This window comes from Perca fluviatilis, chromosome 21 (genome assembly GCF_010015445.1).
Source record: "Perca fluviatilis chromosome 21, GENO_Pfluv_1.0, whole genome shotgun sequence".
Taxonomy (NCBI): Eukaryota; Metazoa; Chordata; class Actinopteri; order Perciformes; family Percidae; genus Perca; species Perca fluviatilis.
The window spans coordinates 17,754,302-17,766,906 of NC_053132.1; the positions used below are offsets into that span (position 1 = coordinate 17,754,302).

A 12,605-nucleotide genomic window follows, 5' to 3' on the forward strand; every position below is an offset into this window, starting at 1 on the left:
CAAAAGGCTTTTGGGAATATCACATCATGAAAGGATCCACTCACTGCTAGGCTGGTTTGGTAAACGCCAGATGAGAATCCCTGTTGATATTGATAAAAGCGTCAGCTAGATGACATGTAATGTAATATTGTGATGATCTGACTGTCCAGGGAGGAGCTGCAGTCCATCCACAGAGAACTGGAGGTGTTGTCAGAGCAGTACTCTCAGAAATGTCTGGAGAACGCTCACCTGGCCCAGGCACTGGAGGCCGAGAGGCAGGCCCTCCGGCAGTGTCAGAGAGAGAACCAGGAGCTAAACGCTCACAACCAGGTTAGAATGCACATACATGCACATGTACGTACAAGAACTTCTCTGTCCACAGGTTAAAACATAACGTTATTCTGTCCAACAGGAATTAAATAACCGACTGACTACAGAGATCACTCGGATGCGCTCCTGTTTCAGTGGTGAAACAGCGCTGTCACCACTTACCCAGGGCAAAGATGTCTATGAACTGGAGGTGTGTAAAAACACACACACACACACACACACAAAGCGATTTTATCTTAAAGGTGCTGTAGGTAGGATTGTGAAGATCCAGGACTTAGCCAAAAAATTTGAATATTGACAACTTCTCAGTCCCTGCCTCCTTTCTGCTAAAGCCCAAACGGTCTCTTAAGCCCCTCCCCCCCACAAGGGAGAGCTGTGCACAATAGAGCACGTGTGAAGAGGGGGGAAGGGGAGGAAACCTATCTGCAGCTTGTGCACGGGGAAAGGGGAGGGGAGGACGCTATGATATGCATGTTCCTGAGCAGTGATTGACACACAGTTAGACCTCCCCCACCCCGGCCGTGATTGGAGCGTCTGAACAGGGAGCAGTGGATTTTTGCAAATCGCACTACAGGCGCAGATGTAGGTGGTGCCAGAGGAGCCATTCTTTTTTTTTTAAATGACCTTCTTCATGTAGTTCTACTCAAACATAGGGTCAGTTTCAGCAAATATGACAGAAAGTTAGTTTTATAAGGCTACTACTACTGCATCTTTAAATCTTATGAGTGTTTCTCTGCATGTGGTAGGTGTTGCTACGAATTAAGGAGTCTGAGATCCAGTATCTTAAACAAGAAATCCACTCTTTGAAAGATGAACTGCAGTCTGCTTTAAGGGTAAGCAAAACCAATCTGCATGTATTGCAAACAATTTATTGAAGCTATGTACCAATATTTCTTCAAAACAACATTTGCAAAAACTCTGAGAGGCAGAATCATTGATTTCAATTCAACAGGACAAGAAATATGCCACAGACAAATATAAGGACATCTATACAGAGCTCAGCATTGTGAAAGCAAAGGCTGACTGCGACATCTGCAAATTGAAGGAGAAGCTGCTCATTGCCACAGAAGCTTTAGGCGAGAGGACTGTCGATGGAACGGTCACATCTGGATACGGTAAATAGAAAATGCATACATCCCCAAAGTTTTGGAAGTACTGAAGCCAGTCGGCACTAAAACACTGTAATGACAACCCGGTTTGTCAATGTAAAACATCTTTTTTTTTAAATGGTATGCACATACAGTATATTTGCATTTTGGCCCCGTTTGTGCTCTATGTAATTTTGATAAAAGCACAATGTTGAATTGATATATATTTCTTAAATTGACTTGACATGTGGATGAAGTGTTAATAAAAATAGAGCAACAACCATTTTTGACCCGTAAATGCATGGGTGTTTTTCAAACCTTTCTTTAAACAGTAGCTCAGGACTTATAGTGACCCGGCACTTGCATAAGGCAGATTAAAACGCATATTAAATTCATATCGCTTGTTAACTTTACTACTAATAAACTAAACTATTATGCTACTTTAGGTAAATGATAATATAGGCTTCATTGTGTTTTTAGATATCATGAAATCAAAAAGTAATCCCGATTTCCTGAAAAAGGAACAATCAACAACCTCCAAGCAATCAAGAGGCATAAGGTCAAAGGTGAGTGTCAAGTTTAATAAAATATTTTTCTCAAATTCAAACATGGAGTAAAAACTAAGCACTCTAAAGCTACCATTTCAGGTTGCTGTGTGATTTGATGTTAAAGCTTTTGGCATGCAGACTTTATCGCTGTTAATCGTTGTAACCTTAGCCGCCACATACTGCAGAAATGTGTACCACAGTTGGCTGGTCAGGACGTGGTTACTGAAAGTCTATTGTCCTGTAAGTTTGTCAACTGTTGTTGTTTTGTCTGTCAGTCTGTCACTGAACAGGTCTCATGGGATAGCTGACACTCCCATTGTGGGGTGATTCCCCCCAACCCCCGCCCCAAGATGTGCTGTAGGTATAGCATGATGTAGTGCAAAGCATGCCCTTACTGCCCTCGCATGATCTCCCCTCCCCCCAACCTGCACCACCAAAGCCGATTGTACTGTCCACCCCTCAGTTGGATATCACAGGCGTGAGCATTAGCAGTTCTCAGAAGCAAAGGTTTGCAAACTTTGTCCGAAAACCTTTCCGGTTACATCGTCTCCCATACGTTTGTCACCTTTAAATAAATATACTTATTTACATCTTTGCTGAGTGTTGGATATGAAAATCAATGCCACTCTCGCATCTGTACGGGGAAGATGAAGCTACAGCCATTTAGCATAGCATAACGAAACCGCTGTAGCTAGGCTAGGTTGAAAAATCTGCCTAGCATCCCTTCTTAAGCTCACCAATAACACATTTATATCTCATTCTCTTTGATTGGTATATACTAGAGATACACCGATAGACCGGCCGGTGACTGGAATTGGCCAGTTTTCACGTGCTCTGCTGTGACCGGCGACCGGCAGGTCTGTCTAACATATGCCGATTTCATGCCGGTCAATGTTACAATTAACTGGCAACATAAGTTATATGAGTTACAGTTCTCAAGGACACACGGACGCGACAGCACAGTCTCTTTTTTTCTTTTTTCTTTTCTCTTCTCTCAACTTTTCCGCCGTGTGTCGCACGTACCCGCTCGCGGTGTGAAGCGTGTGTCCGCGCTATTCTCTCACATGTAGGGAACCTCGTGAATTAACCTGCAACATGTCAGCTGTTTGGAAATTCTTCAGAGTGTGTGCAGAAGATAACACGTTTGCAATATGCAAGACCTGCAAGGAAAAAGTAGGGCGTGGGGGACGACACCAAAAACCCAAATCACATTTTTTTAGTTGGATATTGGATGTGAAAAGAAGGAAATGGTTCTAACATTGCACTTTAGATGTGTGTGAATTTCCCACACCAGGAGTAATTTATATAGTTCTATTTTATAGTGATCCATTATCTGTTAAAAAATGTTCTATGTTCTGTGCAAAATGTTCTATTAAAGAAAAGATAGAAAATAAATATTTGTGCGTGCTGTAAAGTGGTTAGAAAAAATGAAATTGGAATCGGCTAAAATCGGTATCGGCTGGCCTAACTCAAAGAAAATCTGAATCGGCCTAGAAAGTTGTAATCGGTGCATCTCTAGTATATATGCCAAAGTGTAAAAAACAAACTGTGGTTTTACAGCAGGTTAAACAAACCTGTTGATTAGTGAGCTTTAGAGCTGCAGGCAGACATATTTTCTTTTCTTTGGAAAAGCTCGGCTAGCTGTTTCTTTAACGATCCAACACCTAATGATATAGTGTTTCAGCTTAGTCGTATTTAATATTTAACAATGTCACGCGTGTATTGCCCCCCAAATTTACAGTAAGCTGACAGGCAGAACTGTGTGTTGTTTGAGTCTGCAATAGTAGCCTGTGAATATCATTGTTGCTCATGAGCTAATGAACTATCTCAGATCATTATATAGAGAAATGAGAGTGCTCTTCAATATTGTTCACCCCTTTTTTGTAATTGTTGGTTTTTGTTTGTTTGTGAGTTTTGAATGTATTTGTGCATTGTGCACACCAGTAGATATGCTTATGTGGCATGGCCATATTCTAGTTTAACAAACTTTTTCCTTTAGATCTTACATTGAGATTAAAATATGTCGTCCAGAGCAGAAAAATGTCTGAGATTGACAGCCGGATGGTTTAAAACCGAACCGTTTTGTGACGTCTGTGTTTTTGTTTTTCTAACACTCTTCTCTGCTCACATGCACCCTTATCATTTATTGTTCAAATTTGTTTATTAGGATAAACCCCTTGAGATGTATCCTCTTGTTTTCGAGGTGGTCCCAACAAGTCTATGAACAAGTCATGACTTCCTTTTTTCTTTCATTAACAGAGCCTGAAAGAGGGACTAACTGTGCAGGAGCGTATGAAGCTTTTTGAGGCAAAAGATTCCAAAAAGATTTGAATATCAAGGATCTGAAGTTTTGTTTCTCTTTCCTGACCTCGGCTTTTGGTCAGATTGCTACGGCCGTGCCAGCATCAGCTGAAGACTCTTATAGGAAATATGAAAAAAACAAATATCTATCAAGGTCAGTTCAAAACCTGGACCTGCTGCTTCCATGCAAGTTGTCATATTTTTGTTTGATTTTTTTTCTTTCTTTTAATTAATGAAAACAAGTTTTACTGAATCAATCCTGTGTAGGGTTTCTTTTAAAAAACATCCATAGATGTTTAATCTGTCCAACATGGAGATCATATAAGTGTCAAATAAGCTGTGAGAGGGATACAAGACAGCATTTTTATTGATCCTCCAAAATGCCAAAACAGACAGCAATACACAGTATGAATAATATATATTTCCCAATATGAATTAAGTATCTGCTGTATTTTATTATTGTTACAGTTTCTATATCTAATCATTTTTAATGTTTTTAATGTTGCACCAGTTCTGTTGTACATAACTACTGGATATATGTAAGAGTATGGTTTGCTATTGAGTGTTGGGGCATCTGCTGTACTATAACTATGGTTTGATTGATAGTGGAGAACAATGTGATGCTTAACTTGCTTATGTATGAAAGAGTTTTATAAAAGGAGTGTCTGTGTGTGAAGGGGGGAAAGAGGGGTGGGATTGCACTTATCACTTGACTACTTGAGGAAGCTTCTTTTTTTTTTGTCTCAAATTGGTGTAGTGATTTTAATTCAATTATTGCAGTGCAACCAAACATCCTGACTTTTGTCAAATTTAGTGAACAACCGTGACTTGTTAGTGATACTGGATTTTTTTTTTTTTTTTTAAACCTGGAGTTGTGTTTGCTCAGTTTTGACTTTGGTGTGAGAATATCATCTCGGAAATACCGGAATTATTTAGGACTTTGCATGCCTGTACAGTATCAAATTGAATTTCAGAATGATCATGTTGCCTCATCTTCCTACTTTATGCTTCAGTGTGGAACTCTTAACACTAATAAGCTTTGCTTTGCAAGTCCTACTGTTTAGGTGTTGAGATTTTAATGTTTTACTGTAAGCGGCAGTCTTGAAGCACTTGGCCCAATCCCTGACCTCTCAATGAAATCTAGTCGTGCCTCAACTGAGTGAAGAATATAAACATCCACGAAACCAGTGCAGCTATGGATACACACTGTATAGTATTCAAACCACGCCTTGTACATATATATGCCACATGGAAGACTTCTGTGTTTTTGTTTTAAACTTATACCTTGCTCACTAGCTCTATATGAAATATATATGAATATTTTTTATTTTCATTTGAATGTATGATGTCAAATAAATGAAGTGTTTGGAAATATTGTAGTATTATTTTTTATTTGTTTAAACATTCATGCATTAGCAAACAGTGTTGTCCTAAAACAATGGAAGTCCACATTATAATGGACCAATTTAGTGTTGGTGAATATGGTTTATGCTTTTCTTTCTATTGGAGCTCGTAAAGTTTGACACAAAGTACCCTTAAGGTTTCCAACATCTCCCACTTTATCACAGAATTAATTGATGTTAAATACAATTGAGTTCCATTGTTACAATCTACCCCACTACCGGGTTAAGTTGAAACACAACCTGGGGTAAGTTGTAACAATAAGAATCAAGAATTAAAAATGGGATGATAGGCTACTACACCACAACTTCACCAAATGGTTAAAAAAGATCAAACTAGTGGATTTTAAATCCCTTTAAGAATAAATAATCCACAATAATGATACTTTTAAAACCTTAAATGACCTATATTTGTCTATATATCTATATGTATTTAGGGGCTAGTTGTAACATTTTAAAAGGTTACAACAATTGAAATGCTTAACATTTTACCTAAGAGACTACGCTCTAAATGTATTTACCAGTTACAGAATTCAAATTTCAACAGTATCCGTACTAATTAAAATATAGACGTCCCAAAAAATGTCATACCTGAAGATCAGTGTGTTGGCTGTAAAATCTCTATACCTCTTCACATAGCTATGAAATTGCACATGAAAGGTCAGGTAGGAAGTGTTCATACATGTACCTGATCTCATGACTCTTTGGTCAGTTGTGAAAGCTGTGCTGTTACAACCATCCCGGTCTCCCATACTCAACAAACTATCAGGTGAGGTAAGTCCTACATTTTCAATAGTCACAGTTCTTTTTCATCAGTGCAGTTATATGAAAGCAACAGAACAAATAAGTAGAGTAGGAGTCATTTTCTTTGCCAGCTTGTATTAGTATGAAATAACCTTTCATCCTTATCTAAAAACAGTTGAGTCTAGTCTACAGTAAGACTGCACTCTGGACAGGTAGGTAAAAGCTTTAATTAATGCAATATCCACAAGCTATAGAAATCAATTTTCTTTTATTTATTAACCACCAACAACTTTAAAAGAAACTGCATTGGCTAGACTTAACAGGCCAAATAAAGCTAATTTCAATGAATTTTCATGGTGGGCTACCTACTTTGTCTCCAATTATTAATGGGAAAATACTTCAAAGAAAACACAGTTCAAAGCACACATGGAAACCAACTGCATACAGAATTGATGCCCACTACTATTAACAGACTGGAAAGGTCCTCAGGAAAAGTAGTAAGTTATTATCATTAAGACTACAAAGTTATTACCAGCCTGTAAATTAAAGCTTTTGTGCGTAACTTTTTGATTTTAAAATTAAAGTCTGTTACATTCAAGCCATTGCCAAATGAGTTTCTTCAAAGCTAATTAAGACCATCAGCTCCACACAACTCTCTCTGTATTTTGCAGTATGGCTATGTTCAGAAGATTGTGTCGTCCGGTGACTTTCCCACGCAGAAGCTTGAATGAAGATAATGACCTCTTCTGAAGAGTCAATCATGTTTTTTTTTATCCTCCGTGTTCTCCTTGACTAGCAACTGTGTGGAGGAGGGGTGGTGAATCGTACGCAATCACATAAGGGGGGACTGCCCATTTCTTTGACGCTCCATTGTTTCTACCTCTCAATAACCCGAAAAATTCCCTTTGGTCCTACAGCCCCCTTTGGTGGCGAAATTACGAATCCTACTATGGCCACGCCAAGACCCGCCCTGCTCGATTGGTTAGAGTTAGGCATTTTACCTCAAGTGGTTAAGGTTAGGATAGCCGATTGGTCAGCGGATAGGACCTGTACAAATGGGGTTACGTTACCTTGTGTAAGCATGGACGCCTGGCCAATAAATGCTATTGAAGGGCGGGTCTTGGTGTGGCCATAGTGGGACGTCGGACTAGTGGGCTGTAGGGAATTGTTCTGGTTATTGAGAGGTGGGAACAATGGAGTGTCGGAGAAATGACATGGCACCCACATAAGGTTTGTATCATGGGAACACGCCGACCGTTTTGTTACTTAGAATTTCTCATGGGGGCGACAGAAACTACGCACTATAGCTTTAAAATGTTAATGAAACAATACACAATATACACTTTAAAGACCAGGAACAGATAATTATGTTGAAACAGTTAGCATTTGGTCTAGCCAATTAGCCGTGCCAACTCTTGTTCTCCCCCTCCTTCTCCCTCCTCTTCCTCCTCACTGTCCTTTAAAGCATCGATCAGTCTGACCCAGAAAGCGTCCTGCTCCTGTGGGTTCTCCGGCCACAGCAGGTAGGTCTTCTTGTGTACGATCTTGCGTAAACGTGTGTAGGGGGACAGGCAGTGCTCAGGTATCTCCTCCAGGAACACCAGCAGCAGGACATCACTGCCATCACATAAAAGCCTCAGACTGGCCATCTGAAACTCCAAGGAGCACCACTCGCTGCGCAGGAAGTGACGTGTCACCACACAGATGGTGTGGCGAGAGCTGTAAATGGCCGCCTCGATGTTCTCCATAACGGCAGCGCCGGGGCGGAAGTCTCTGTGGTGGAGGCACAGTCTGAGCCTCGGTGCACCAGCAGCAGGCCGCTCTAGATTGGGCACCAGCTGTCCCATCACCCAGGCCTCGTCATTAGAGCTGTAAGAGATGAAGGCATCATACTGGAATTTGGCCCCTGCTGCCCCTCTACGGCCACGTAGTTTTGCTCTGAGGATGAGCAGCAGGTAGCGCAGAGTGGGGCCCTGTTTATGCCAGGCCAGACACACGCATACAAACAACATGTCCACCACAGAGCAGGCGATGAAGAGAGTGAAGGAAACCTGTTCATAGGAGCAGGCCTTATCATCAAACTGCCACAGGTAGGGAGATCTCCTGTCGTTGTCACACTTCAGGTTGTACAGGTAGGACACCTGGAGGGGGGGGGGGGGACAAGAAAATCAAATAATAAAAAACAGCTGCTTTTAGCTGGTTTGTAGCATATGTGTATACTTGTCACAGTGTCTACAGCTTAGATTACCTGTGTGTGTGTGTTGTGGATGGCCCAGGTCTTGAACCACGCGTTATCACAGGTACAGGTAAGTGGGTTGTCTGTAATGTCTAAAAAATGCAATCTGGAAACACAGATATACATCAAGGTTGATGTTTTTATTTTTATTTAAATGATCATCAAATATCTGTATGCCAGTACAGTAAAGCGGACACAGAAGCAGAACCTAAACTCCAATTTGTTGCTTATTCAAATGCATGGTTAAACCTTTTACTGTATGTCTGTTTTTGAGTGGTTGTCATTCTATCTTTATTTGACAAGTAGGATATGTGGTAGTAATTAGATAGGTGCATTTTGCTAGCTGCTTACCCCCGTTTCAAAGCTACTAGCGGAAGCTTCATAGTTAGTACAGACATGGGAGTGGTGTCTTCTCATCTAACTCTTGGCAAGAAAGCGAAAAAGGGTATTTCCCAAAATGTTACACTATTCCTTGTAGCTCCTCTACCTTGACAGAGCATCCAGCATGGCTTTGTCCACAGTGTGCAGGTGGTTTGACTGGACTTTGAGAATCTCCAGTGTGTTATCTGGAGGCAGAAGATTAGCAGGCAGAGCATCAAGGTCTGCCCTGTAAATAGTCAACCTCTTCAGCCCTTTCAGAGGGGACAACACTGCACTCAGGTTGGTCGTTTTCATAACCACTCCAGCTATGTACAGGTATTTCAAATTGACCAGAGGAATAAAGGCTTCGGGATGGAAGTCGAGCAGGATGCTGTGGCCTATTTCGAATGAGGTAAGTCGACGTTGATCTTGGAAGAAATGTGGTCCAATGGTACCAATGCCTTGACCTCCGGGCCCCTGGTAGGTCATCTGCAGATACTTCAAATTGGACATGGAAGACAGATAAATAGATTTATACACAGTTCATTACTTTTGTTAATAACTGACTCTAAAAATATGTCATACCTCCAGAGAAGTAAGGTTGATGAAAGGAGTTTCATAGGATTCAAAATGGAGGCGGTTGTTATACAGAATAAATGTCCTCAAATTGATCAGGCCGGACAGAATATAAGGTGTCAGCCTCTTGATGCGGTTTCCACTTAAGTCCAGGTATCTAATGGACAAATGCATGTGTTAAATAAATAGACAGTGAGGGAAATGAGAAAAAGATAAACGCAGAAGCAGAGAATACTCCATACGTGAGATTTGTCAGGTCTTGAAAGGTGTCTTCTTCAATGAAATCAATGATGTTTAAGCTGAGGTTGAGCTTCGTTAGCCTCCGCAGCTTACTGAAGGGCTTCTTGGTGATGTATTTCAGCAGGTTGAACTGCAGGTAGAGCTGCTCAAGTTGAGTAAGGGTGCTGAATACCTTTGGCTTCAACTCAGTGATTGCATTTTTCGTAAGAGAAAGGATAGTCAGCTTCTTCAGAGGGTTGAACCAGTTGGGGTCAATATCTGCAACTTTGCTTTTGTCAAAGCTTAAAAACGTGAGGTGGGTCAGGCCTTTGAATGTGTCCAACTGAATGTCCAGCTTATTTTGATTCAGCTGCAGCATTTTCAGTCCTCGGTAACCGTCAAATGTAGTGCGAGATATCTGCTTCAACCCACAGTTGATGAGATGAAGTTGGCTCGTATTCCCCCTGCCCAATGACAACTGGGCAACATTGCCGAGGTTTGCATCCACAATGATGACCACAGGTGGAGTGGCACAGTCCAGCAGGCTGGAGTTAGTCTGAGGTAACCTGGATCCTTTCAAGTCAACCTGTGTCAAATTAAATGCACGTCATATTTCTATAAAATACATTGGAAAAAAAGATTTTGCATAAGCATCAAGTGCACGTACCTCTACTATCTTAAGCTGGTCCATTCCTTTTAGCAATCCACAGATAGTCAGTGGCGATTTCTCCACAAACAGAGAAAATGCCACCCAAGAGAGATTCTTCTTTGTCACTGCCGAGAGTCCAACCAGTACTTCTCCTTTGACTCCCTGACAAAGTAGAGTTTTCAGTCCGGGGTTGGAGGCAAAAACATCAGCCTGCAGCTCCAGCTTTGAGTTGTTGGACAGCCTGATGTGCTCTAGGGCAGGGAAACAGCTCACGTTTAACTTCTGGATATTGTTTGCAAAAAGATCGAGCCGTCGAAGAGTGGACGATCCACCAGAGTCTCCACAGCTGAAAACCTCAAGCATGTTCAGGGACAGATCGACTTCTTGAATTGCTGGGAGGGAGTTAAAGATACCCGGAGAAATTGTTGCAAGTAAGTTTCGGATCAGAAGCAGAGTTTGTACCCGGGTAAGCCCATCAAAGGCATTGGAGTGGATGTGTGAGATGTTGTTGCAGGTGAGGTTGAGCAATTCCAGGCCACCCAGGCCTCTGAATTCTCCTCCTTTTAGAGAGACCAGCTTGTTCTGGCTCAGATCCAGGCGTTTGAGCCCGAGCATCTGACTGAATGATCCAGGTGGGATGACTCTGATCTTGTTCCTGGACAGGTTGATTGTTGTTATGTTTTCTGGGATCATGCTAACGACTTCAGAGAGGTTAGCGATGTTCTGGTTGAAGCACCACATGACGTCTGTCTTGGGGAAGTTCTGAGAGCAGCCTTTAAAGCCGAAACCCCAGCAGGCCGAGGTGTTAAGCAGAAGAAGGAACAGGACACTTGGCACCATCTTTACGTGACAGTTCCTCCTCACTGCACGGAAGTGAGATCAAATAAATCTAAAAATATGTTAAGACAGAGAAGCAAACAGGGAAGTTAAAACATGATCTCACAAGATAGCTGCTAACCTTTTCTTGAAAAGACAATGCATATAAAACTTAAGGTGTGTGGAAGTTGCACTTATGTTATATCCTCCACTTTATTCACCAGCAAGTCTCTGAATGCGTCAGTCTGGCTTTTAGTGCTGAACAGCCAGCATACAGTGGGTTTTTAGAGCTTTTAGCTGATAACAGCTGCCTGTGGCCTAAAACAACGCTATGAGAGCAGCGAGAGAGTGAACTAAAACAGTAAGAGCTGTGGAAAAGATGAGGACATTGCTATAAAGCACCTTAAAAGGTGCGGGTAGCTGCAGATTCAGATGATCATTGTAAAACTGTAAGATCTAATACTCTCGCTTTTTTACAGTTCTTTTTGTTTTGATAAATCACCCATTTTGTATGCAGTTGCAAGTTCTTGAATTGTGTTTTTAGCTGTTTTTTTTTATGAAAAAGAAATTTCAGTTCCAAGCATGGTTTGATTAAACTACATTACTACATTTTAAATAACATCCACTCATACACACTGCTTCAATCATAACTTAGCTGCATGAGGAGCCTGAGTTGCAGTGAATGGTCAGTGAAACAACAAAGAAAATGGCCTGGCTTTGTAACCAAACGTTATTTCATTTTGTTTCTGCCCTTAGTAATTGCAAAAATGAAGAAAAGAAATCACATTTTACCATAATAAATTAATGTTATACCTTTTACATAGCTAAATGTAAAATATATTTAAATATATTAATATATATTTATATATATTTCTTACTTACTTACAGTACTGTTACTTTTTCCACCCTGGCTGCGTAACATTATGTATCAAATGTAAATGAACTTTGATTTAGTCTAAATTTGAGTATATTTACAGGATGTTCCAACCCTAACAATTATATGATAGGACTTACCCTTTGATGCTCCTCTTATGCTGCTTCAGTTTCAGCAACTGCACTTCTGTATCATATCTAGATACACTGTCTTTTTGAGGAAGGATGTTGTCTAGGGCCGTGTGTCACTCTATTCACACGCCTGAAGGTAATTCTTGTACTGGCTGGTAATCTGTGGTCATATTTAAAGACCGATTTTGTCTTGGTGTCAGATGACTGAGAAGACGTGGCTTTAAATCATTTGTCCACACGAGGGAGCTATCTACTTGGACCCTGAATTTAGTGAAGCAACAGAGTCATGTCCATATTGACATCAGCAGAAACACTCAAACCAGTCAGAGACATTGTGCCAACATTTAGATTTGT

General features: G+C 40.8%; 2 protein-coding genes across 2 annotated transcripts in view; one reads left to right on the top strand and one right to left on the bottom strand.

Annotated features, from left to right (window-relative positions):
* The window catches only part of si:ch73-103b11.2 (nuclear-pore anchor), a 53,952-nt gene extending 48,334 nt beyond the window's left edge, over positions 1-5,618 (top strand). Inside the window, exons 22-27 of the mRNA XM_039789139.1 lie at positions 150-309; positions 392-499; positions 1,056-1,142; positions 1,262-1,424; positions 1,878-1,963; positions 4,205-5,618. Of these exons, the coding sequence (XP_039645073.1) occupies positions 150-309; positions 392-499; positions 1,056-1,142; positions 1,262-1,424; positions 1,878-1,963; positions 4,205-4,276 (676 nt within the window). The 3' untranslated portion in view covers positions 4,277-5,618. The remainder of the gene's footprint in view (positions 1-149; positions 310-391; positions 500-1,055; positions 1,143-1,261; positions 1,425-1,877; positions 1,964-4,204) is intronic.
* Positions 5,619-7,093: 1,475 nt separating this feature from the next.
* On the bottom strand, positions 7,094-12,356 carry LOC120550806 (toll-like receptor 13). The gene is made up of 7 exons (XM_039787653.1): positions 12,261-12,356; positions 10,449-11,319; positions 9,805-10,367; positions 9,572-9,719; positions 9,114-9,484; positions 8,639-8,732; positions 7,094-8,531 (listed from the first exon to the last, which is right to left on the bottom strand). Exons 2-7 carry the CDS (start codon positions 11,268-11,270, stop codon positions 7,782-7,784), a joined length of 2,748 nt encoding a protein of 915 aa, XP_039643587.1. The 5' UTR covers positions 11,271-11,319; positions 12,261-12,356; the 3' UTR covers positions 7,094-7,781.
* Between the last annotated feature and the right edge of the window lie 249 nt (positions 12,357-12,605).